Source organism: Hyaena hyaena, unplaced genomic scaffold (assembly GCF_003009895.1).
Source record: "Hyaena hyaena isolate Hyena2069 unplaced genomic scaffold, ASM300989v1 scaffold_580, whole genome shotgun sequence".
Lineage (NCBI taxonomy): Eukaryota > Metazoa > Chordata > Mammalia > Carnivora > Hyaenidae > Hyaena > Hyaena hyaena.
The window spans coordinates 573,887-601,265 of NW_024081213.1; the positions used below are offsets into that span (position 1 = coordinate 573,887).

The 27,379-nt window shown below is 43.1% G+C and overlaps 1 protein-coding gene across 1 annotated transcript in view; it reads left to right on the plus strand.

Annotated features, from left to right (window-relative positions):
- NIBAN1 (niban apoptosis regulator 1) overlaps positions 1 to 27,379 on the plus strand; it is a 144,678-nt gene that overhangs the window by 102,153 nt on the left and 15,146 nt on the right. The window contains exons 6-8 of the mRNA XM_039256616.1: positions 15,607 to 15,722; positions 22,527 to 22,631; positions 22,934 to 23,096. Coding sequence (XP_039112547.1) covers positions 15,607 to 15,722; positions 22,527 to 22,631; positions 22,934 to 23,096 — 384 coding nt within the window. The remainder of the gene's footprint in view (positions 1 to 15,606; positions 15,723 to 22,526; positions 22,632 to 22,933; positions 23,097 to 27,379) is intronic.

Sequence of the window (27,379 nt, forward strand, 5' to 3'; positions counted from 1 at the left end):
AGTTAAGTACCCAACTTGGCTCAGGTCATGGTCTCAATGTTCATGAGTTTGAGCCCCACATCGGGTCCTGCACTGATAGCATGGAGCCTGCTTGGGATTCTCTCTCTCTGCCTCTCCCCCACTCTCTGTCTCTCTCTTTCTCTCAAAAATAAATAAACAACAAAGTTTCCAGTGTGCAGTAACATGCTGTTTTTTATTGCCTTCTTCCTCCTCCACACTCAGATAAACAATATAACTCTGAAACCATGAACATATTTTAGAGCTGCACTGTCTAACATGGTGGCCACCAGCCAAATCTCACTACCGAACACTTGAAATGTGGCTAATCCAAAACAAAATATGCCCATGGGTGTAAAATACACACATTCCAAAAACTTGGTACAAAAAAAGAGTATAATATATCTCATCAATAATTTTTATATTGCTGGGGCGCCTGGGTGGCTTAGTCGGTTAAGCGTCCGACTTTCGCTTAGGTCATGATCTCGCGGTTCGTGGGTTCGGGCCCCGCGTCAGGCCCTGTGCTGACTGCCAGCTCAGAGCCTGGAGCCTGTTTCAGTCTGTGACTCCCTCTCTCTCTGAGGCTCCCCTACTCATGCTGTCTCTCTCTCTCTCTCTCTCTTAGAAATAAATAAAACATTTAAAAAAATTTTTTTAAATAATTTTGATATTGCTAACATATTTTGGAAATATTGGTTTACATAAAATAAGTTATTTTTTAAAGTTTACTTATTTTTGAGAGAGAGAGCTGAGCAGGGGAGGGGCAGAGAGAGAGAAGAGACAGAGAGTCCCAAGCAGGCTGCACTCTGTTAGCGCAATGCCTGACCAGGGCTTGAAGTCATGAACCGTGAGATTAGGACCTGAGCTGAAGTCCAGAGTTGGGCACTCAACTGACTGAACCACCCAGACACCCCTACATACAATGTTATTAAATTAACCTTAACAGTTTACTTTGACTTTTATGATATGGCTACTATAAAATTTATGGCTTTCATTGTATTTCTACTGGACAGCACTGGTCTAGAATCTCTGTGCTCCCACTTCCCCTTTCCATTCCTACAACAGAGGAGCCTTTAAAACCAGTATTGATTACTGTCTGCAGCCTAGGGACAGATTTGTTTCTGTGTGTGTGTACGTGCATGTGTGCACACATGGGAGCGCACGCGTGCAGAACAGAGAGTGTTCAATGGGAAGGATAAGGAACAAATAAGGACAGGAAGAGAAGTGAGCAGTTTCATTGGTCTGAGATGCCATCCACTCTCAGAGAAAAAGAGGAAAGGCTGAGTGTTAGCCCCCCATGAGGCAACTTTGCTCTTTTTTTAAAAAAGCTAGGGTGAATCATTGCAATGTCCGACTCATCTGAATTCAAATTTAAGTACACAAAAAGCTTCTGTAACATCAGTACAGAAGCAAACATGAAGTTTTAAGAATTATCATTGTCACTGCTTTCCTTAGTTAACAAAGGTAATAAAGAACTGACCTATAGTCCAATTGATAGTTCTGATTTGGACAAAGGATATAATATGTTTTGTTCTTCTGCATTTCATAAAAGAGGAGTTTCTGGCTGAGATGGAATCTTTGAAGTGCCTTGCAGTTTAGACTCAAATACCCAAACTAGTATGGTGGTTTTTCTGCAGAATTGGAAGACTGTATAAATCGCAGTGCTTTTGTTAAATGTTTAATGAAGAGATATGAGGCAGATTTTATTTTTTCAAGAAAAAAAAGCGGGGGTATGTTATAGACCACACACATCTGATCGTCAAAGTTAATGATTCTGTGTTTTATAGAAGATAAATCCGTTTTGCTGTAGTCCTGTCGTAGACAATAAAATGGCAAACTTGAATAATTTCACTATTTCAGTAGCTTAATTAAATAGCCCATGTGGTAAGCCCAATGGAAATAAGCACAAACTGGACTGTTATTCAGGTTAATGGAAGGGGAGGAAGGGAGGGCAAAGAGACTCAGATCAGTGCTGTCCACTAGAAACATAATGAAAGGCACACGTCATTTTTTTATTGAAGTATGGTTGACACACAGTGTTGCATTAGTTTCAGGTGTGCAACATAGTGATTGGACAAATCTGTACATGATCCTGTGCTCACCACAAGTGTAGCTACCATCTGGCACTATGCGTCACTACTGCAGTATCATTGACTATGCTCCGTAAGCTCTACCATTCATCCCTGGGATGTATTCATTCTACAGCTGGAAGCCTGTGTCTCCCACTCCCCTTCACCCATTTTGCCCACCCCTCCCACTCCCTCCCCTCAAGCAACCATCAGTTTGTTCTCTGTATTTATGGATCTGTTTCTGCTTTTTGTTGTGTGCTTATTCACTTGTTTTATTTCTCAGATCCCACATATGAATGAAATCATATTGTATCTGCCTTTCTCTGTCTGACTTATTTCACTTAGCATAATACCCTCTAGGTCCATCCATGTTGCTCCAAATGACAAGGTCTTGTCCTTTTTTATGGCCGAGTAATATTCCATTGTATATCTGTACTACATCTTCTTTATCTATTCATCTACTGATGGACACTTGGGTTGCTTTCATATCTTGACTATTTTAAATAATGCCTCAGTAAACATAGAGGTGCATATATGTTTCTGAATTAGTGTTTTTGTTTTCTTTGGGTAAATACCCAGTACACCACATATGTAATTTAATATTTTCTAGTAGCTACATTAATTGTCTTATGAAGCCCAGAGAAAGATGCATATGTGAGAGAGAGAGATTTAGCAGGAAGAAAAGGATAAGGTGGCCCTGCGGAAGGAAAGTTGAATCCCCAGGTTAGATCTCTGTCATGGAAAACACTACCCCATGTTGATATACTAACCGTATTTGCAGGTTATCACAAAATTGCACTATTTCACAGTGAAAAAGAAGACCTGGCAGCCTTTCATTTCAAATGGGATACATTACACACAGAGAAGCATAGCCAAAGTGGCACCCAGTTTCGATTTCCAGCAAAGAGTTGTCCCACCATTCTGTGCTGCCTCTGTATCGTTCAGCCATTTTTCCTTCGTCCATTGCTCTTCTCAGAGGAGCATTTGGTGCCAGACACTGTGCTATGGCCTTGGGATGTGGTGATGAATAGGACAGTTCTTGTCCTCAAAGACATAATAGTGTAGGAGGGCACAGGTTTATCTAGTTGTGTCACCGACAGACCTCCAGCTTCTAATGCTTGTCACACTCTGTCAGTTGTCATGGCAAGCAGGGGGCAGTACTTTAAAGGATATTTGTGACAAGCCTGAAAGTGCTCCAAGATGTAAAGGTTTCCCCTCCATTCATGGAAAGAAAACACTGGAAGGAGGCGTGAAGACCTATTCTGAGCAAACAGCATGAAACAATACCTTTAAAAAGAGGGAAAGAAGAATGAACTCTTCAGTTAATTTACTTTACAAACACCCCAGCGTGGAGCCCGAATGTCTGGACCATGGGAATGTGCCATGGTCTGCCAGTTGCCGGTGCTGCTCGTAAGAGTTTTCAGATTCTAAGAGGCGAACTGCCACAAGGCCATTGGGACTTTGGAAATGCAAATCTTGCTCATGGTCATGAGAGGATTGGTACTAAAAAAAAAAAAAAAGTCCTTAGATCAGCACAGATCTTCCTAAGGATAATAGTATAACATTTCATAAAGTCTGAGCTACAAATACAAAATCCCCCCTAGCTCACTTTTTATTTCTTACGCATTCCTTTTCAGTCACATGGGTGAATATTTACATTGCTTAATCAGGATGTATGTATAATTTTATAATCTTGTTTTTGCAGTGAAAATTCTCTTCAAACTACTTTTCTTTTCCATGATGCGTATGAGTCATCATATCGTTATTTTAGTGACTGCGTAATATTCCATTCAGTAATCCTATCATGTTTTGCCTAAATATGCTATTAGCTAAGGTATTAAGCAAGATGATCCTCAGAACGTACTGAGAATAATTGTGAATGGTTAGAGTTTTCATGATAAAATTGCATATTTATCTATAAAGATCCCTCAGTGAGAAAGTGTATGCTAGTGCAGTTATAGGCTTTCAACCACCCTAATAGCAAGTTTTCCAAGTATCTTCGGTTTGAAGAAATTATGCAGAATTGGTACACACCATGGGCTCAGTTAACCCAGAAATTCAAAAGAACTCTGTTGGCAGCACTGCCTTTTCTTGTAATAGGTCAGGAGTGTAGACACTATTTTTATTGGTACCTGACTGCTAACCTCCCCAGTTTTTTTAAAAAACAATTTTTTAATGTTTATTTATTTTTGAGAGCGATAGAGGCAGAGTGCGAACAGGGGAGGAGCAGAAAGAGAGAGGGAAACACAGAGACCGAGGCAGGCTCCGAGCTCCGAGCTGTCAGCACAGAGCCCAATGCGGGGCTCGAACTCACAAACCATGGGATCATGACTTGAGCTGAAGTCAGACACTTAAACAAGTGAGCCAGCCAGGCACCCCTAAAGTCCTCAGTTGTTTTTTTTTAAAAAAAAAGATCCGGTCCCTAAGAACCTGAGGACTAAGTTATATATGGCCTCTCCAGACCTAAGGAGGAAGCCATTCAATTAACCAGTCTTATTACCTTCCTCTTCAGAGCCGGCAGTGCGCCTCCAGGACCCTGTAGCTGCCATCCCTGTTTCTTACGGAGGGAATGGAGCATGGGTCAGTGTAGTTTTTTTAGGTCTTTGGGGAAAGGCTACTAATAAGGAAACAGACATTTTATCCTAGCCAAAAGTAGTTATAACTTCTGCTGTAGTTAGATGTTTTAAGTAAGGTCAGGCCCTTTTTGAAGTCTGTATAGGACTAGGAACTTATTTCCTGCTTGTTATTTTTACTCTCATTTGATGACCCAATGAAATGAGTTATGTATTTCTATGACCTTGGGTAATGACTTCAACTGCTTTGATTTTGAGTTTTTCCATTTGCTACCTAGGAATGATTACATCTGGCTTACCTGTCTCATGAGATAGCTGTGAGACTCAAATGAGATGTAAACTGTAAGAACTTCTGACAAGTGCAAGCTGGATGCTATTATTAATCACTGGTAACAACACTGAGTGGAAAATCCCCAGACAGCATCAGCAGACGGTGCTACACTCTGTGGGTGTGTCAGGCTAGGATATGATGAGGTGAGGCCCGTTAATACCAGTGATTTGTTCTCTAACGTAAACCTGGCCAAGTCCTTCCCTTGTCTGCCTTCCTCAGGGAAGCGTGCTCCCACGGACGTGGGTAAGACTATGCAAGTGCTTTGGGCTCATAAGACAAAGGTCATCCATAGACTCAGTCAGGAAGAATTTCCCTAATGTTTTTGTGTGCTGCAGTGACAATTATAATAAGATCCATGTGCAAACAAATCATCGCCAGGAATAAGAGAAAGTCTCATCAAAAATGAAGGACAAGTCTGTAGCTAGAGGAGCATCTTCCCTATTTATATGAAAACTCAGGCTTGCTTTAAATTGTGTCCAGGCTGTGTGGTCAAGTTTTGCCTGCAGGGAGTAAGCCACACTCCCCACAAGGACAAGGATATGCACGTGACCCAGTTTCTGTGGTCTGAGCTGAAAGCGTGTCCACTGCCTCAACTGCCCGTGAACATTACATAGTGACGTCTTCCTAAAATTCACATTTTAAAGAGGAAATTGGATCATTTGCATTTGCTTTGCTTCAGTTTGGGGGGTATAATTATTTTTTTCCTACTGAGGTCATTTCAGCAGCATCTCCACAAACAGTTCCTAGGATGTTGGGAGACTGTTCTGCACTTCGTCTGAGAATACGAATCTCCCCCATCTAAAGACATACATGCTTGTCCTGGGCAGATAGGAAATCATTACTGTGTTATTCTCCTGGCCTGACTCTGCCCAGGTATCTTAGGTGCATAGGGTGACAGATAAACTCAGGCCCATGGAAAGCACGTTCAGTGAACACAGCTTCAGGGCACAGAGCACCTTCGTGGTATTCAGAGGGAAGCAAATATTCTCTCTTCCCTTATCAGGATTTTGATGATGCCATCCTTACTTTTTGAAAGAGATAGGAGTGTGGGTCATTTTTATTTTTTTAAGGCTTTGAAAAACTTAAATGGGATTGTTTATGCTAAGGAAAAGAAGGCTGCCACACAGAAGACATAGTCCATGTGTTAACTGAACACCAAACAAGAGAAAATGAGATTAAACCAGGTTCACAAGTGAGGATTTATGTCTGGATGATGATTGCCCTCAATGGATAGAGTTCTAGTTGTTTGAAATGATGTCTATATGAACCTGCCCAGAGTTTTTTCTTATCAACATACCTTTTAATAGAGTTTCATCGTAGTACTATTTTTATACATCACTTTAAGTACAAGTGTTCTTTTGTGTTTAGTGAGTGGGCAGTCAGCAGAGAGAACGTTTCCTAACCTGATCACGAAAGAACAAGTTCATCAAGACACTACTAAGCAATCAAAAGTTATGGTCTTCTCTTGTATCTCTTTCTTCTGGAAAATTTGTGTTTTCTCAAAATCCATAGTTTATAAACCACTTGCAACAGAATTAGCTGAATAGCTTTTAAAATGCAGATTCCTAGGCCCATAGCCCTAGACCTGCTGAATTGGAATCTCTGGAAGAAGATCAAGAATTGTGTTTTTAATGTTTATTTATTTTTTTAAATTTTTAAATATTTTTATTTCTAGGAGAGAGAGAGAGAGAGATAGCGTGAGCAGGGGAGGGTCAGAGAGAGAGGGAGATACAGACTCTGAAATAGGCTCCAGGCTCTGAGCTGGCAGTCAGCACAGAGCCAAAAACAGGGCTAGAACCCAAGAACCGCGAGATCATGACCTAAGCGAAAGTCGGACGCTTAACCGACTAAGCCACCCAGGCGCCCAATGTTTATTTATTTTTGAGAGACAGAGCACAAGCGGGGGAGGGGCAGAAAGAGAAAGGAAGACAAAGAATTTGAAGCAGGCTCCAGGCTCTGAGCTGTCAGCACAGAGCCTGACACAGGGCTTGAACCCATCATACCACAAGATCATTACCTGAGCCAAAGTCCGATGCTTAACCAATTGAGGGTGGGTGCAGGCATCCCAAGAATAGCGTTTTTAACAAGCACATAGCTAATTCTGATGTTTGAGAACCACTCCCCTTACGTTCGGTAGAGGAATGGTTCTAGAGGTGTCCCCTGGACCTAAAGCATCAGCATTACCTGGGAGCTTATTAGAAAAGCAAGTTCTTAGACTCCAAATAATCTATACAAAAATTCTGATTACTGAATCTGAAAATTTTGGGGGTGAGGCTCAGCAGTCTGTTTTAGCAAACCATCCAGGTGATTCTGATCCTCACCAAAGTCTGAGAAGCATTGGGGTAGAGTATGTCAGTTTCCTTCAGTACGTCTTTACAACAGTAAGAAAGAGACTCATTAAGAGAGACTCTGATTCATTTGTGACACTAGGGTCTTATCTGGAACCAAGAAATCTTGGTTTGGGGTGCCTGGGTGGCTCAATCAGTCTCAGCTCAGGTTGTGATCACAGGGTCCTGGGATGGAGCCCCGTGTTGTGTTTCATGCTGAGCATGGAGCCTGCTTAAGATTCTCTCCCTCTCCCTCTCCCCCTCCCTCTTCTCCCACTCCATCTCTCTTTTTCTCTCTCTTCCTTATGAGCCAGGCATGGACTACAGATTGAGGATGCAGTGGTGAATGCAAACTACAGAGAAAGTTCCTTCCTCTTGGAACTTACAGTCTAGGGGAAGGCATATTTCAAATGATAACACTAATAACTATGAAATTATCATTATTGTAAGCGCTATGGTGAGGAGGCACATGGTGATGAGAGTGTATAATACAAGGGTTTGAGCACATCTGTACACTTTCTACAAGGCAGCTCAGCCCACATGGAGCACTTCCTCTTGAGGGAGAATTTCGACACCCAACTGGAGGCTGTCTCACTCTAAGATACATCTGAATGTTAGAAATTTGTTCCCTGGTTCAGTCAAAATCTGCCCAACTGTGCTTTGGACCACACAGTCCCGACTAGTATCTGAGTCTATGTGGAACGAGTCCAGTGCTCTTTTACATTGCAGATCTTCACGTAGATGAAGGTTTCTTTCCTCGAGGCTTTTTCCGTCCAAGGCTCTGAGATTCCTCATTTATTTGGTCTTCTTCAGAAGCATGCCACTTTAAAAAAAAAAATGTTTCTAAATTCTACTTCTCGGCATGATCTAGAAGTGTGTAATGGCAATTTCATAGGAACGTATCTCAGAATCCATCTATGACTGTCCTTGTCCTGATTATGCTCCACATTCCCATGGCTCAGCCTCACCTGCTCTCTGTACAACTGCATCACACCACTGACCTCGCCCTGGGCTCACAGTTAAGTGAAATCCTGGCCTTATATATCTTGCCTCTTTTAAGTAATTGAAAATGTTTTGAAGGCAGTGCCCTCGAGATTTTCCTCTAGGACACCAGCCCTTTAACCAGCAGCCATCATGAGGTTGTTTAGTCGATTATGTTTATTCGCATTATCAACCAGTCTAAATATCTTCAGTGTGTCAATCAAAAGCATATAAAGATTTAAGAATTGCCTTGCTAGAATCTAGATGCAGCATGTCTCCAACAGCCTTCTAATTTGCCAATCTAGTATGTCTGTGTGAAGGAAATGGGCTAGTGTGTCTTCACTTGTTCTAGTAATCACCACTTCCTTTTCTCTGTTGACAGTCTTTTAGTATTTATTGACATATCAAGAATTCATGAGATGCACTGCTTTTAATCATATGGGGCATGCAGCCTTTTCCTATGTGGTTGAAAACGTCTATCAAAACAATATCTTCACTAGAACAGCTTTCTTCCATCTGTTTGAGAAGCCATTTATATCCTCAAAGTGAGTTATTGTATCTTTGTATTTTCACCTAGCACAACACCATTATAACTCATCCTCAGGTGTCTGAATCTCCCTGGAGCACAGAGTTTTTCCCAGCTTATTCCTCTTCTCTTGGCAGGTCTGTATCCACTAAGATTTGGCCAGCAGATAAATATTTTAGTCTAGTAGTTTGCAAAATACAACTCAGGGAAGTCATCTTGGGGCTAGTGCTCATTAGAGCATTTATAACATGGCAATAAATATTTGCTCAGGTTGGTCAAGAATCCTTTTATAAATAAAATAAAAACTTTTATTACCACTTCATTAGAATGGACCCCATTCATTTTTAATTCTAGTGTAGGGGGGTTCTTTTGTTCTGTTTTTAATAACATCACATTCTGGAGGTGTCTGGGTGGCTCAGTCGGTTAAGCATCTAACTTTGGCTCAGGTCATGATCTCACAGTTCATGGGTTCGAGCCCCACGTTGGGCTCTGTGCTGACAGCTAGCTCAGAACCTGGAGGCTGCTTCGGATTCTGTGTCTCCCTCTCTCTCTGACCCTCCCCTGTTCATGCTGACTGTCCCTCTCTCAAAAAAAAATAAATAAAAACATTGAAAAAAATAACATCACATTCTGTCTGGCCCTCAGTCTGCTCACTTGTTAAACAAGTGGTTTGGACTGGATGAACCTATGGTATATTCAGATTCTAGAATGATATGGTTCTAAACCTTGATAAGGAAGAGAAATTTAAAGTAATTTAAAAATTAAACCCCAATACACACACATATGCAAACATACACACATGTACATGTACATACATGTCAAACTGGTGAGATTGCATCACTGTCAATTTCCTGGTTGTGATATTATGTTCTGGTTCTGCAAGATATTCTTCCTGTTGGGAGAAATGGGGTAAAGGGCATATTGGATATCTCTGCTTTCTTTCTTTTAAGAACATGTGAATCTACAATTATCTCCAAATAAATAGTTTAAAAAAATTAAACCATAGTGTTATAACAGCTTAGCTTAACCAAATTATTCAACCTTCCTGAAGTCAGTTTCTTTGTCAGCCTTAAAGTGGGAAAATTAAGGGGCACATGGGTGGCTCAGTCAGTTAAGCGTCTGAGGTCACAATCTCATGGTTCCTGAGTTTGAGCCCCACATCGTGTTCTGTGCTGTCAGCACAGAGCCTGCTTGGGATCCTCTGTCTCTCCCTCTCTCTCTGCCCCTCCCTAATTCCTGCTCTCCTTCTTTCAAAAATAAACATTAAAAAGTGGGAATACTAATCCTTACCTAATGTGATTGCTGGAAGGATTTATGAGCTAGTGGATATAAACATTGGCTCAGACTTCTATTGATAGTATTCAATAAATGTTGGTTACTTTCCACTGTGCTGCTTCTCCTTTGTTCTAGAGAAGAAACTAGGGCAAACAGACTTGCTGCAGCTCTCCCAGAAAAGACGACATATGACCTGAAGCTGAAGACGATTTAGAAGTATACATTAGTGAGATGAACCCCATAGCAGTGTAGTGAGTAATGCAGTTACATAACTTTTACAGGTCACCAGGCAGATCAGCTAACATGGCTTGGCGCAGTGAACCGATAAGATAAAATAACAACGCAGCTTCCAAACCCAGTCTGAGTCAGGGAGTCCCGACCCAGCGATCAGAGTCAAAATCCAGGATGACTGCATAGGCCTTAGAGCTTTGGTGTTTCAGTTGACTCAGACATGCTGTAAATCTGCGTGAGGGGAAAAAACCCAAAAGCTGGAAGAATAACTCTTCCCAAGGGGCCTAGAGAAGCTTTCTTTTCCTTGCAGAATCCTTAATCATGTCTCCCAAATATGAGTTTTCCATGCAACTGCACAAATGAGAAATAGGGAGAGACTAAGGAGAATAGCATGTCTTGATCCTGAGGACGTGATAGTTGAATGAATGTCTAAGACGTCTCTCCCACCTGTCTTCTGAAATGTTTCGAATTTCCCAGGGATCTGTCCTTGCCCCTGATCTGATGAATGTTTTTATCGGTGAGATGGATAGAAACACAGAAAGCAAGCCTACCAAATATTTGAATGACACAGAGGTGAAAGGGGGTTTGGGAACAATTATAATTTTTAAATGACTTTGGCAGACTGTGAGGCACTGGGTTAATCACAGTAAGTTGTAATTTATTAGGGGCAGTGTTAAAACCTGTACTTCAAAATCAAAAGCAGAAGTACAGGTTAGATAAGGATTAAATTGACAAGGGTTTTATAAGAAAAAGTTGTAGGATTTTATGTGACTGTGAGAAAGGTATGAGTCAGTGGTGTGATGTGTTTATATTTAAAAAAGGAAGTCAGGGACCAAAAACAACAACAAAAAAGGAAAGTAATCTTTCTACTTTACGTAGTTTGCACAAGTTGAAATATACTCAGTGGGTTGTATTCCATATTTGGGCCAAATTTAAGAAGGATATTATTAAATATAATTAGTTTCTAAGGGAAAGAAAGAAAAAGTAAGGCTGAATTTAAAAGATCCCAAAACCATGTTGTTTAAAGAATGGTTGAGGGAAAATAAGGATATTCCATCTATTTTTTCGAACTGCCATGCAGAAGAGGAGTAAACTTGTCTATTTTGCTCTGAAAAGCAGAAATGGGATTGATGAGAGTTCATGGAAACAGATTTTGGCTCAATAAAAGGAAACTTTTTCAAATAATTAGAGCAGTTCGTGACTATTTGACTAAATTGTGAGTTTCCTGTCACTGGAAATATTCAGGCTGAGGCCAGATGAGTGTCTGGGATTCTGAAGGCTTCTAGCATTGAATGAGAGCTTAGGGTAGGTGACCTTTAAGACCACTTTCAGCTCCCTTAGTCTATGATTTAAGTAAGCATGAATGCCAAGGCCGCTTATGACATGCCAGAGCTACTTTTTCAACTCTTGGCTCTGATTCTGACCAGCTGTGTGACCTTCAGCTAAGAAATTAACCATTTTGTGTTCCAGTTTCCTCAGCCATAAAATGAGGGATCTAGATTTAATGATATCTGTGAGTTCTCTGCATCTTCATAATTACAGCATGTTGGAGCTGATACCTGCCATTTTTCTAAGTCACCTTACACGGAGAAGACGTAACAACCAAAAGCCATTGTTGATTCTGGGGACCATTTGACTAAACTCTCGGTTGCTTGTTGGCAGGAGAGTGGATGATTGTGATCCTGGGATTTGTTCTCATGAGATCTATGGCAGGAAGCTGATCAAATAACTGATAATCCGGTTTCTCTCAAACACCTGTACATTCTGGCTGAGTTCAGCAATGCCTTTGCAAACAACTTAGAAGAAATGAAGGTCACTTTACTATTGCAATACAGTTCTGTCTCTTACAAAGCAAACCTTTGTTCTTGATTTCCTTAGTGATCTGGCAGTTGCTGTTGAGCTTGGCTTACAATAATATGAACCAATATCCATAAAAGAGCTTACTATGTGGCAGATACTGTCCTAAAAGTTTTGTATAAATTAATTTACTTAATCAGTTTATAACCTGAAAATCTAATGATTAATCAGTAGATTAGATACTTTTTCCCCTGGACAAGGAGTAGTTAAAATCCAGTTTAAATCCATCCTAATGGTAGAGAGTCCAGAATTCAGATCCCTGCCCTCATTCTTTCAGGCTTCATTGCTGGTGTTCAATTACGATAATTTCCTGTGTGGTTCATTTGATTACTAACCCCTCTCTTCTCTGCCTGTATGAGGTGCTTTATCTGCCCCTACTATATTCCAGCTCTTCTTTTTTTTTTTTAAATGTTTTATTTATTTCTAGGAGAGAGAGAGAGACAGCGTGAACAGGGGAGGGTCAGAGAGAGAGGGAGTCACAGACTGAAACAGGCTCCAGGCTCTGAGCTGGCAGCCAGCACAGAGCCCGATGCGGGGCTCGAACCCACGAACCGCGAGATCATGACCTAAGCGAAAGTCGGACACTTAACCGACTAAGCCACCCAGGTGCCCCTATTCCAGCTCTTCTTTTTCCTCTTGGACTTCTCTCTGACTCCCACATCATTGTCTCCAAATTCCATTTCTTAGGTTACTTTTTCTATAAGTTTTTGAAAACACAACTACGGTGGGAAGACCATAGTTTGCTTTGTAGTAATAGACGGTAGGAGTAGGATTTCAAATCTCTCTTGGTTGCTGAGGTTAGTGGGGGAAGAAATAAGTAAATTTATGCATTTTGTGAGGACATGAAGAATTTAAAACCTTATTCCAAGGCTCTCAGGTCTGGCAGTACTCACTCCATGCAAGTACCACATTTTCTTCCATGTCTTTGTTTCCTGAGGTTGGAAATGAAAACAGCTGTTAAAAGTAAGAGCTCATGAGTCAATCCTGAATCTCAATGTAGCAATTACAGTTTCCATCTCTGTTGGTAAAGTCCCTCCCAGCGTACTGAGCCCCGTATCACAGCCCCCCTAGCTGTCAATTTTATACCAAGACTTTAATTTGTGTTTTCCAGACCTCAAAGATTAAATGCTAAATCATTTGCCAAACCAGAAAAAAATAACAAGGAAGAAAATACTTCGGTTTAAAAACTTGATTCTCAGACATGCTCTCTTTCTGATTTAGAGCTTGAGCAGAACCCTCAAGCAGAACCCTTGAGCAGTATTAGAAATGTCAATTATTGTTCCACATGTTTGAAGGTGGAAATTCTGGGCTTTGTGGTATCCTCACTGTGGAGAATTTTGCTTGAACGCTTATACTTTTTTTTTGTTAATTTTTAAGTGCTTATTTTTGAGAGAGAGAGAGAAGAGGGTGGCCTTATGGGGCAGGGGGGAGGGACAACGAAAGAAGGGGAGGGACAGCGGATCCAAAGTGGGCTCTGCACGGACAGTGGAGAGCCCAATGTGGGGCTCGAACTCAGGAACCATGAGTTCATGACCTGAGCCGAAGTTGGACACATAACCAACTGAGCCACTCAGGCACCCCTGCTTGAAAATCTTATCAGTGCTAGCCTTGAATTGTATTTTCCCTTTTCCAAGTCCCTGAGACTTATGCCCTCATAAATCAATCTCAGTATAGTCATCGATAGCCTATTAATTGTCACCTTCTGGAGCACATTGATCCTTTTTTAGTTTGGCCTCGTCCCTTTTAGCAACCATCTGTTCCTTGACTAAGTAATCCCATTGTCTGAGGCTCTGAATGTCCCCAGTGAATCAGCTGCCTTGAACTGACCAATCTAATTTGCCCTATAAATCCAGATCACATGCTGTTAGCAAGAGAGCTTCATGTCCTATAGGAGAAGCTGGAGGCAAGAGACTTGGCCCTTTCAGTCACTTCATTTTGCTCTATTTCCCCTTTCAAAGATTTGATTTATTTATTGTTAGATTATTTATAAAATCCCTTCCCCTGCAAAGATTTTTATAATTCTGTTATCATTGTATCCTCCAAGAGCTAGTTTTATGCATTGAAAATTGGCTCAGTCAGATTGGGCTCCAATAACAAAAATATTCTAAGTCCAAGATCAAAGCACCGGCAGAACCAGTTTTTGGTATGAGAGACAGAAGCGAGGGAAGGGTCTCTTCTTATAAAGGCACCAATCCCCTTATGATAAGGGCCGTAAGCCCAACACAGCTTTGTGACCTGATTACTTCACAAAGGCTCTGTCTGCAAATATCATCCTGGGGAGTAGGGTTCCAACATATGAATTCTGGGGGACACAAACACTCGGTCCCTGGCAGAATTTTTCCATGCATGGTGTGATTTTCTGGGAAGGCTGTTGAGCCCCTCAACCACACTTAAAATCCTGCATAAACATTACCTTTCAGATACAATACCTTTTAAAGTCTAACATGTTTGGAAGGGCAAAGCTGTAAAACTAACCTGTGAGGTAGTATAGCATAGGCTGGCATGGTATAGTGTCGTCGGACTGGGATCAGAATGCCTGCATTCGCACACTTACTAGCTGTGTGACCTTTGGCAATTCATTAACCTTTCTGGGCTTTTGGAGCATCTATATAGTCAACATGATAATAACACTCACCTCACAGGCTTTTGTTTTGTTTTGTTTTTGAAAATTTTTTTTTAGTCTTTATATTTGAGAGAGAGAGGGAGAGAGGGAGCATAAGTAGGGGAGGGGCAGAGAGAGAGACACAGACTCTGAAGCAGGATCCAGGCTCTGAGCTGTCAGCACAGAGCCCAACGTGGGGCTCGAACTCACGAACACAAGATCATGACCTGAGCCAAAGTTGGATGCTCAATCATCTGAGCCACCCAAGTGCGCTGTCACCTCACAGGTTTTTGTAAGGTTTCAGTGAAATATGTAACATGCTTAGAAAAACAGTATCTTGCTATATAAAGTGTTAGAAACTGTCATCCTTTATTTGCATAAATCAGCATATCTGACAGAAAGTTAATATCAAGTCACAAAGAAATTGGTGTTTTTTTCAGGGAACTGGGAGGGGGTACTGTGGATACCCAAGGCCCGGTGAAGGAATGGTCTGCCTTAGTGAGGGGCTATGGTTGGAGACATACAGCCAGCAGGTGCCTAAGTGCCCGAGGGAAGCATTTATAAGAGAGATAAACAAACGGGGCTAGATCTGCCTCCAGTCCTAACCAGTATGCCCTGTAAGTGATAGAATTAATCAGCTGCTATAGTGAGCAAGCAGTGTGACACACATCTGCAGAAGAACTTTGAATTCAGGACCTGCTTCATTTTTCCGTGTTCGTAATTCTCTCCCTCGTAACATTCATGTAATGTTAGGTCTCTGAACCATTATGCTCGAAGAACCATAGTAAAATGTAGAAGTATTTTTCTTTGCTAAGTGCCCTTGCCTCTTTCTTTTAGATTACATGAAGCAGACGACATTTGAAGCCCAAGCCTTTCTAGAAGCTGTGCAGTTCTTCCGGCAGGAGAAGGAACACTATGGCTCGTGGGAGATGATCACTGGGGACGAAGTCCAGGTAACACGGGCTCAGAACCTCTCTGTCTGTGTGTTGGAGGTCAGCTTCATAATAAATAATCACACACACAAAAACGGAAGATGTGATTCTCAGGACCATTTCTCTCATTGTCTAGAAGCGTTTGGTCCACAGGCTATTGGGCACCATCTCCAAACACCTCCAGACCAGGCGCAAAACAGGGCAGTTTAAAAACAGGGCAATCGCAACGAGGAGCTGCTTCCATTCTTTTCTATTCTTTTCTATACAAAGCATTATTCTTTCAACTGAGCTCATGTCTCCAGACTATAATCCAACGTGAGCAGTGTGGCACAGTTCAAAGTGTGTGATGGGGGGCTTAGGGCAGCCGACTTGGATTAAATCTTGCCAAGTTATTTAACCTCTTTTAGTCTCAAGTTACTCTTCTGAAAAAAATAAAAAGAGTAACCATAATGTTTGCCCTGCAGGGTACTGAGCACTAAGTGAGATGTTCTTGGAAAACTCTTTGGCATGCACTTTTCTCTATTTATTGAATGATTTATAAATGAGGTCAAGGAAGTACATTCTAAAAGCATTAAGACAATTTTTCTATGTGTTTTACTTACCTCTTCTAGTTTTATAGCACCTATAGTCTGATATAATTTTCCTATGACCTTGATTAAATTCTAGTCATGGGCTAAGCATGTCCATTGGCCTGGTACCAGGGACGCTGTTACAAATCTCTAAGGAAACTGTGTCCGCGAGGCCACCAATCACACAGTTGATTCAGCCAGGAAGAGGAGACTGGGAATGGCATTATTTAATTAGGGGCACAAGGGTCCAACAATGCTATTCTTTAATTTCCCCTCATTTCCCTGAGTGCCTCTTTTGGGGGCCAGGGAAATTTGTTATTAGGAGGCAGTATTTGGAAGAGACCAGATGGGGCCTTGCCTTCGTAGGGTCATTAAACATCTGAAGCCGAAAACATTTGATCACGATGATGGGGCTGTTCTTTATTGTTTAACCGTATGACTCACAGTCTTCTTTTTCCCGCCCACCCCTGCTTTGGTGGATTCTAAACTCATTTATTTCTTAGCCTGAGACTTATTCCAGAACGTTAGCTAATTCCTGGTTGCTGATATTTGGGGGAAGCACATCCATTCATGTGTAACTGTACTTACACCATAAAGAAAATTGAAACCGAAAGGGGAGACTGAAACATTTGATACTGATTGGCCTGCCATATAAACCAGCACACTTAGTAGACATACCAGTATTAAAATGCCTTTGGGTAATACTTTTTAATGTTAAAATCCTAATTCTGTGTGCTCATTATATCAATCTCATGAGGTTATTAGTATTTCTATTCTGTAAATGAGAAAACCAAGTGAGGCAGATAGCAGTGAGGTGGCTTGTCCAGTTTTATTCATTCAACGGCTATTGAGCCACTCTATGCGAGGCACCGTGCTGGGTGCTGGCCCCTCCATGCCAGGCACCGTGCTGGGTGCGGGCCCCTCCATGCCAGGCACCGTGCTGGGTGCGGGCCCCTCCATGCCAGGCACCGTGCTGGGTGCGGGCCCCTCCATGCCAGGCACCGTGCTGGGTGCGGGCCCCTCCATGCCAGGCACCGTGCTGGGTGCGGGCCCCTCCATGCCAGGCACCGTGCTGGGTGCGGGCCCCTCCATGCCAGGCACCGTGCTGGGTGCGGGCCCCTCCATGCCAGGCACCGTGCTGGGTGCGGGCCCCTCCATGCCAGGCACCGTGCTGGGTGCGGGCCCCTCCATGCCAGGCACCGTGCTGGGTGCGGGCCCCTCCATGCCAGGCACCGTGCTGGGTGCGGGCCCCTCCATGCCAGGCACCGTGCTGGGTGCGGGCCCCTCCATGCCAGGCACCGTGCTGGGTGCGGGCCCCTCCATGCCAGGCACCGTGCTGGGTGCGGGCCCCTCCATGCCAGGCACCGTGCTGGGTGCGGGCCCCTCCATGCCAGGCACCGTGCTGGGTGCGGGCCCCTCCATGCCAGGCACCGTGCTGGGTGCGGGCCCCTCCATGCCAGGCACCGTGCTGGGTGCGGGCCCCTCCATGCCAGGCACCGTGCTGGGTGCGGGCCCCTCCATGCCAGGCACCGTGCTGGGTGCGGGCCCCTCCATGCCAGGCACCGTGCTGGGTGCGGGCCCCTCCATGCCAGGCACCGTGCTGGGTGCGGGCCCCTCCATGCCAGGCACCGTGCTGGGTGCGGGCCCCTCCATGCCAGGCACCGTGCTGGGTGCTGGCGACCTAGAGATAGGCAGGACAGGATGGTCCCTGCCCTGTGCAGCTGGTAGTTTCACAGTCCCGTGTTAAGCGGACAAATAGCAAAAGAAATGATGGCTTCTGATTCCTGGTCCAGTGAAAGATCAGCACCAACCATGAGGCTATCCCAAGTTCAACCTTTAGTTAACTCCTCAAGTTTAGCTATGCTATTTGCTTAACCTTTTCATTTAGAATCTCCTATCAGCTCACGTTCTTTCACGACGCCATTGAAAGCAGGTACCTAATGAATCCTTTCTTTGGATGCAATCCTTGCATTGACTTTCTGTTTCTTGCTTTGGGTTGATTTGTACTAAGTGCTAGAAGGTGCAAAAGAAGCAAATGACTCATCCCTCGGCCTTGCGGTGAGGCAAGACATACCTAGAAGCATCCCGAGAACGAGGCAGCCTCAGAAGTGTGTGTGGGTAGACATATGTGGGACTGCACATATACGGACATCATAAAGCACAGCAGCCAGCCGTGATAGGAAGGTGCTAATTTTGCAGTATAAAAAATACCATAAGTGGGAAAGCAGAACAACACAAAACAAAAACAGAGAGGAGACCAGTCAAAGCTGCAGTTATCAAGCAACCCAGTAAGAAAGTTTGCTCCCCCAGGAATCTGAATATCTCTGGTGAAATTAGACTCATCAAATGTGAGCTCCAAGAAGGGATTTCAAGGATTGTTTGTCCAAAACCATCCAGTGAAACAATGTTCAGAGAGGTTGGCTGAAGTCACAGCTCCAGTCTGTGATGGAAGCCCATTTTGAGCCATGTCAGGCTCTCCTTCGAGAAGCTGGCGAAAGGAAATGGGTTCTGAAACCTTCCTGGCTGGGGCCTAGTGGAGGTCTGCTTCAACATAACCTCACAAATGAAGCCGGAGCAGCGTTAGGAAAAAGAGTTCAGAGGCCTGGAGAAGCTACCAAGTAGTTAAAGAAAATGGCATGACGTAACTGAGTTTGAGAATATGACATCTTCTGTTTAAATTTTTTTTATGTTTATTTATTTTTGAGAGGGAGAGAGCAGGGGAGGGGCAGAGGGAGAGGGAAACACAGAATCTGAAGCAGGCTCCAGGCTCTGAGCTCTCAGCACAGAGCCCCACACGGAGCTCAAACCCGCAAACTGCATGATCATGACTTGAGCTGAAGTAGGATCCTTAACCAGCGGAGCCACCCAGGTGCCCCTGACATCTTCTGTTTATTTTATAATTTTTTAAATATAATTTATTGTCAGATTGCCTTCCATACTGACATCTTCTGTTTAAAACACTGGGTTAATTTGCATTTTTTTCCTATCTCCCAAGCACTTGATCATCATTTTGTCATCACCCCCACTAACCTCATGGCTTGGTATTCAAAAGATGCTCAGCATTGTTACATTATTATCTTTGTAGTAATAATTCACACAGCAAGTCTGGTGGGCCCTCACGGCGGTGGTGATTTTTTAGACAACTGCCAAGGCAAAGCAAATACCTTAGGATAACTTGCCTACAGACTATTAAGGTGAAAATATTTACATACTAGTAAAAGCGTCAATATATATCCTACTTATCTATAAAAACGAATTAGATGAAGTTATGAAGAGAAGCATTTTGCAAAATGTAAAGCATTTACAGTGCTTTGGTGTATTTATTATTTATTATAGTAACATTTATTTAATATATATTTATGATTTATAATTACTTTATAAATTTAAGTTTGCCTTTAAATGAACCAGATGAGCTGAGAAAGTAGCTTATAATTCCCACAGAACAGGTGGTTTCAGTACAAGAAAACTGTCCACATTTTAGGCCTTCTCCGTATATTTTAGAGTTGACTTTTGTCTAATGACCTTGAATGTGACCGCTTTAAATCGATTCTTTCACCCATGGCCTCTCAGTAGCACAAAAGGCATGAGGCTGACAGCCTGGTCAGACCATCAGGCCAGTCTTAGGAAGGAGGGCAGTCTCTGGGGACCTCACCCCCCATCCCCCCACATCTGGAAGGTAACACATGGTGTGGTTGGTTTGAACAACCTAATGGCATGTTTCTTAACTGTGTGATGATGGAATTTTAAAATCTGTACATCCCAGGGGCACCTGGGTGGCTCAGTTGGTTGGGTGTCTGACTTCGGCTCAGGTCATGATCTCACAGTCCGTGAGTTCGAGGCCTCGCATCTGGCTCTGCGCTGACAGCCTGCTTCAGATTCTGTGTCTCCCTCTCTCTCTGCCCCTCCTCTGCTCATGCTCCATCTCTCTCTCTCTCTCTCTCTCTCAAGAAAAAAATTTTAAAAAAACATTTAAAAAATTAAAATCTGTACATCCCAGAAGTTAAATTCATACACACACAGATACGTGTGTGTGCGTGCACACACACACACACACACACACACACCATTTTTATTAAAGCAAAAGCGGTATTTTTAGGACCCTTATGGTAAAACCCAGTAGATCCTATTCTGAAGAGAGCAAGTAGAGGAACCCCTTGATTAGCACAGTTTACTTATTAAAGTGGCTACATTGCCTGGAACAGCCCCAGCGCTCTGGACCCTGCTCATAGAGAGCTGACCGAGGGAGGGATCTCAGAGCGGGCCCTGGGCAGGCGAGGGGCAGCGCAAGGATGCAGGGCGGGGCTGACGGTTAGGGGAAGACGGTGACTCAGTGTTGGGATGCCGCAGCTGGGCCGCAGCGCTCCAAGGCTCTGCCTGCCCTTGTGACTTGTCAAGCCCCCCACCCTTGCAAACCATTCCTGTTACCCTCCTTTCTTTCCCCCAGACATCTTTCCTTTTCAGTTCCCTAAATTATAAAATAGAACTGAATGTCTTGGAACATTATATGGGAAAGACTAAAAGAAAACTCTAAGCCCACCCAAATGGACCATTTTTGCCCTTTGACCTTGGTAACATATTCATCTTTTCAAACCCCTCTCATGCTTATGTTCAGACTCAAACCAATCTCTGCAGAAGGATGAACTATGACCCTGGATGTAACACTTTCAACTAAGATAATATTTCCCATTATTTTTAAGTTCTGGCTTCGGTCTCTTTATTTTCTTAGCTTCTTCTCCCCATGCTACACTTTAATCACTCTTGGGAAGATGTGTTCCAATTAAGGACTTATTCCATTGTGCAGGATGGGGGGAGGGTCCGTGGATTATTCATTCATTACCTATTTGAATCTAATTGTTGGACCTCCTACTCTCCATGGAGCTTGCACATATCAAGTTCCTTTTAAATTCCTCAAAAATTCTGGTTCACCTCTTGACCGCTCCCAGAGAATGGCTAAGAAAGAAACATATCTCTACCAATGAATCACCAGAACTAACGGAAATCCTATCCCCATTATAATCTTGGTCACACCATGAAGTTCCACGTTGCAGGTGACAGGAGCCCCTCTCCCTGCACTGACCTGAGCAGCCTTCTCTCCCAGGAACCCACAGGCATAGGGTGACTGGACCCCTTGGCCACCTCCACCCTGGGGGTGTTCCTATCCAGTTCAGCTAACATGTTACACCCTGCTGTAACAGAGCACTTGGTGGAAGGCAAAATCTAGTGAGCTCATAAGTATTTCCACTAGCATGAGGCTGACCAATGACCTCAGAAAAAAATCTTCCATAATTTCCAAAGCCTAATTTGAATTTTATGAGAAGGAGGTCAATTATTTTGCATAAATATTATTTTAAATTCATAGAACAGATGTTAAATGATTCTCTACTTTCCTGCCATTCCCAAAATTACTTTTTCCCTTGTAAATCTTGTTTTGTAGACTGATATTGAAAACTAGGCTGTGGGCCCCAAAAGATTTATAGTAAACCTGAATCTGAACAACAAATCTCCTCCAGTCTGGGGGGAGGTAGGTAGTTAAAGAAGGAGCATTGTTACGCATTGACACAGAGAACACTGCTCAAATTTAAAAAAATTTTTTTTTCATTGAGCCAAGTAAAATTTTAGGAGTGACTTGGAAGCAGTTTTTTTTTTAAATATTCTGAAAACTTCAAATCCCCTTCCCCATATTCTGCTCATCCCACAAATGTCCAGTTGCTCCAAATATCTGTTACCCTCTTCTTTTTCTAAACTTTAAAGAGGATGGAGGGAGCGTGCAGAAAACAGCAGGGATAAAGAGCATGAAGACACATAGATCCCAAGGGACCTTGGGGGGCATGATGGTCCCAGGGGACACAAGCTAGGATGCAATCCACCAAAACCAAGCCTGACCCCCTTCACAATGTTGCTAAGTGTGCCCTTACCCCTAATGAAAGTTTTGCCTTTTATCCTAAAGGCACTAGATTCTTCTAGTTTGAATATAAGAAGTTTGAATCTGAGGACTCTGTCCTTCCTGATGGGTAACCATCAGCGGACATTACTGTTCCTTGCAGACATTTATGAACATTGGTCCTCGAAGATTGTCTTCGTTGAGATTTCTGTAGCCTCAGAACCAGAGTTAAACTATCAGCCCAGCTGAGTTCATGTAGCCCAGGACAGTCTTCTGTTGGACACGGACGGCCAGTGATGACAACTTCAGTTGGCCTGATGCTCAGATTCAGCAATCACCCACTAACAGACTCGGCGGCTGTCTTCCTCTCCCCAGATCCTGAGTAACCTGGTGATGGAGGAGCTCCTGCCAACCCTTCAGACAGACCTTCTGCCTAAAATGAAGGGGAAGAAGAATGACAGAAAGAGGGCCTGGCTCAGTGTAAGCGATGATTATGCTGCGCAACTGTGCTACTCAAATTCCTTTCTTTTTTGGGAGGCAGGGTTAAAAAATAAAAAAAATCACTCCTTTGCTGGGTAGAGAACTGCCTACCTTGAGTCTGCTCAGTCTCACTTACATGAGGACTAATCCAAACAGACTCAGACTTTGAAAGAACAGTTAGAGTGTGGGTGCAGTTTTGTTTATGTTATGATAATCTGTGATTGACCCTCCTCCCTCTACTTGACTCCGTCAGTCGCTTGCACATGACCGAGCCCAGATTTATGTGCTGTTCTCTGTTGCAGGTCCTTGAGGAGGCCTACAAACTGGTTCGGCATCAAGTTTCAGAAGGATTAAGTGCCTTGAAGGAGGAATGCAGAACTCTGACAAAGAACCTAGAAGGAACCATCCGTTCAGACATGGATCAGATCGTGAACTCAAAGAACTTCTTAACTGGAAAGATCAAAGGTCAGTGGAGATCATCCGTGCTCCTATGTGCTAAATAAGCTGTGCGTATAAGGCTCCATCTGCTCGTCAGAGTACACAATTTCAGAGGAAAACTAAACTGAGGGAATTGGAAAGAGGTGCTAACAGGTGTAGTAGGAGTACACTAGAGGCACTACTGAGGGCCTGGAGCTTCCCGAGGAAACTTCAGGAACACAAAGTGGAGGAAAGTTTGCTTCTTGCCTGGTGGTGGGGCCCGTATATTCTGATACTGCCCACACCTCCCCTGCTGGAGCACTTCTCTTCTTCTTTTTAATGTTTATTTATTTTTGAGAGAGACAGAGAGAGCACAGGTGTGTGTGCAAGAGAATGGGGGAGGGTCAGAGCAAGAGGAAGACAGAGTATCTGAAGCCGGCTATGTGCTGACAGCAGAAAGCCCGATATAGCGCTCAAACTCACAAATGTGAGATCATGACCTGAGTTAAGCTGGACGCTTAACCAGCTGAGCCACCTGGTGCCCCTGTAGCACTTCTTACGCTGATTATAATGGGTTCTACTTCTGCCCCTTCTCTGCTATAAGCTAAGAACAGGGCCATGTGCTCCCTGGTTTACTCGGGCACACCCAGGGGCTAGTACCATGCCTGGGATATACAGACTCTCAGCAAATACTTGAATGGATGAATAAATGGATTTTCCTGCAACAAGAAAAAAAATTGGTTTAGAGTTCATAAATCTAGATTCTAGTCACAAGTGCAACATTGGCCAGTCATGTGTCCTTGGGAAGGTCACTTGACTTCCATGTGCGTTAGTGTCCTCCTCTGTAATCAGGTGTGCCCACGAGAGAGGGGTCTGCCAACTGTGGCCCTTGGCCCAAATCGGGCCCACCACCTACTTTTGTAAATAAAATTTCATTGGAACACAGCTGTGCCCATTCATGTATGTATTGCCTACGGCTGATTTCATACTATATGGGCAGAGTTGGGTAGTTGGAATGAAGACCTTCTGGACTGCAAAGTTGCGGAAGTTCTCTACCTGGCCATTAACAGAAGAATATTTGCCTGTGCCCTCACAAGAGGCCTGAGATGGCCTCTAAGGGATTCTACAGGACCAAATGTTAAAGTCCTCCATTCCTACATCCCAACAAGTACACCTCACCCAATGTCATTTGAGCGAAGCCTGCAGGCTCCTCTGTGATTGTTTATCAGCAATCCTCTTCTATTGTTAGTTTTCAGATTATTCATTCACTTGCTCATTTACTCACTCATTCATTAAAAAAAAACTAAGTGCTCTCTGAGCCAGGTGCTAGAGCTTTAGCAGTGAACAGGCCACCCAACTCCTTCTCTCCAGGAGCACTTCAGAGTAGAGTGGAGGAGGCATAACTACCGCAAAGGTATGCATGTCTGTTCATGTGATGCCTTCCCAGGAAGATATAAATTCACTTCAGCATTTTGTGTGTATTAGTATCCACATCTCTCATCCCTCCGTTAGCACAACGGATCTAGAATTGACTGTATATCGAAGTACTGTATTCGGTCTAAAACTGCCAGCACCCAACTCCCGAGCCCACATTGCTGGGAGCTGGGCTGAGCTGGATCTAACCATGGCCATTCTCATGGCCCAGATTAAACCAGCCTCTCCCTTTCTCTCTTGCCTGGTCTCGGTGGCTCCAGTATAACCCACATAAGATGGAAAACCATTCTGCCCTAGACTAGTCTTTGTTTCCTAAAAGATACCTTGAAAGGAAGTCACGATCAAGTCTTTTTAAAAGGCAGTATCAGAAACACATTTTGACCAGGCCTCTGGTTCTCTACCATTAATATAGTGAGTACAGTTGAGACTTGAACAACAGGTGTTTGAACCGCGCAGGCCCACTTATATAGTGCGGTATAGCACTGTAAATATATTTTCCTTTCCTAATGATTTTCTTAATAACACTTTATTTTCTCTAGTTCCCTTTATTGCAAGAATAGAGTATATAATACAGACGACGTACAAAGTATGTGTTCGTCAACTGTTTATGTATGTTAAGGCTATTAAGTCTTGGAGGAGTCAAAAGTTATACACAGATTTTCAACTACACGGGGGGGTCAGCGCTCTTAACCTTTGCATTGTTCAGGGGTCAACTGTATACCTCAGACTGTGTCAATAAAGGGCTTTGGGTTTCAGGAAAACTTGGGGAGTGTTAAGCAGTGTTCTTCCCATTCCCTCCGACATGATTCTTGAGAGTAAAACAACCAATCTTTCCTTCTGCCCCACAATTATTTATTCATTCAAATAAGCATGGATTCTGCTCCTGCTGAATACAAAGGCTATGAGGTTATAAAGAAGACAATGCAATTTTACGAAAAGAGGATAGGAGGCCTGTTACAGATGCTGAAACAGCAGGGAAAAAATGTGATCGAGGGCACAGTGGTTCACAAACAGCAACCACTTCAACTTCAAAAAACCACGTGGGCCCCTTATAACAACAGTGCTGTTTTAGTTTGGGTTGATAGGAAAAAAGGATGATGCCGAAAGGTATAACAACGGCTAACGGAGTGTCACACATGCTTCGAAGCATTTGGACAGAGTAAACTCAGAAGTAATTACTCTTACGATCTCCACCTCCCAGATGAGAAGACTGAGCCCGAGATTAAGTAATTTGCCCCAGATTACCAAACTGAGTCAGGCTCCACACCCTTCGAACTCTATCTAGCACTTTCTGCCTTAATCTTTGTGCTCAGTGGCTTCTCCACAGCTGCCCTAACTTCGGGATGGCTTATGAATCATTGTGTCACCGGACAGTATTCATTACCACAGCATCTCTGCGTCCCTGGAAATCAGCAGAGCGTATCCGTCTGGGGTGTCAAATGTATTCCAGTCCCTAAGGAAACACTGGTTCAGGGAGCTGTGTGGTGGTTCCAGGGCTTTAGGCTGTCTGAGTGGGTGAAATTGGTACTGGGTCTTGAGGCGAGTGGGATGTTCACAAGCAGAGGTGGAAGAATGAAGGGGAAAGGTACGCTGAATAAAGGTGCAGGGAGGGGGCTGGAGCCCGTGGGAGCACAGGCAACAGTGGGAATCAGGCAGAGAGGAACAGGTTTCTCCCCAGCCCCTCCCTGTGCCCATTTCCTCCCCACTCAGTAGGTGAAACCGGCCGGCTACCCCTCAGTCCTTTCTGCATACTGCCTGTGTTCATTATTCTGAAATTTCATTCAGATGCTTTTCAAACAGAGAACTGTTTGAAAAGCATATAATCAAAAGGTTTTTTTTTTTAATCCTAGCAGTTCCAAGATCTCATTAATATTTTATATACCAAATATTTGTGAATTATTCATAATACTAATAGTATTGGTCGTCTCAGATTCTTAGAAGAAGAGGCAGTCTGATCCTTCATAAGTGTGAAATATTTCTGCAAATTGAAGTAATGTGGCCATTCATCTCACTGCAAGCGAGTTATTGCCAATAAAAGATTAAGAAATACACTTGAACTATAGTCCCCTAGATGCACAAATTAGGTGTGACCTTAGTTAAGCCATCTGACACCTCCAGGCCTCTTACTGTCCACCTATAAAATGTAAGGATTGGACACCCAGATGTACTTATACTTCCTTACTTAGTTCTGAGATTCTACATGACAAGGCTATGTGACTTACCAGCGCCACAAAGCTAGCCTTCCAGTTTACAGAAAGAGCTCAAGCCTTTTCCAGCTCAGCCTTCCTTCGCTAGTTCATAGTTTTTAAACCTAGCTCATCTTGACGGTCACCTTAGGACTTTAAAAAAAATGCAGCTTTCGGGTACCTGGGTGGTTCCTTCAGTTAAGCATCCGACTTTGTCTCAAGTCATGATCTTGCGGTTCGTGGGTTCAAGCCCCACGCTGGGCTCTGTGCTGACAGCTCAGAGCCTGGAGCCTGCTTAGGATTCTGTGTCTCCCTCTCTCTTTGCCCCTCCCCACTTGCACTCTGTCTCTGTCTCTGTCTTTCTCAAAAATGAAAATAAGCGTGGTGAATCAAGGGAATCTACACCCAAAACCAAGAGTACACTGTATACACTGTATATTAGCCAACTTGACAATAAATTCTATTGAAAAATGAAAATAAACATTAAAAAATTGTTAATTAAAAATTAAAATAATAAATAAATAAATGCAGCTCTGCATGTCCTATTCAGACTTCCTGAATGAGCATCTTTATTGCCTCTGGGAAGTGTGGTTACATTTTTTTCATCCCTCTGTATGATTTTTTGCACTCTCTATATTTTTATCCCTGCACATATTTTCCTTGAATATCAGGAAAAAAATAGCTTTTTTTTTGTTTGTTTGTTTTTTTTTT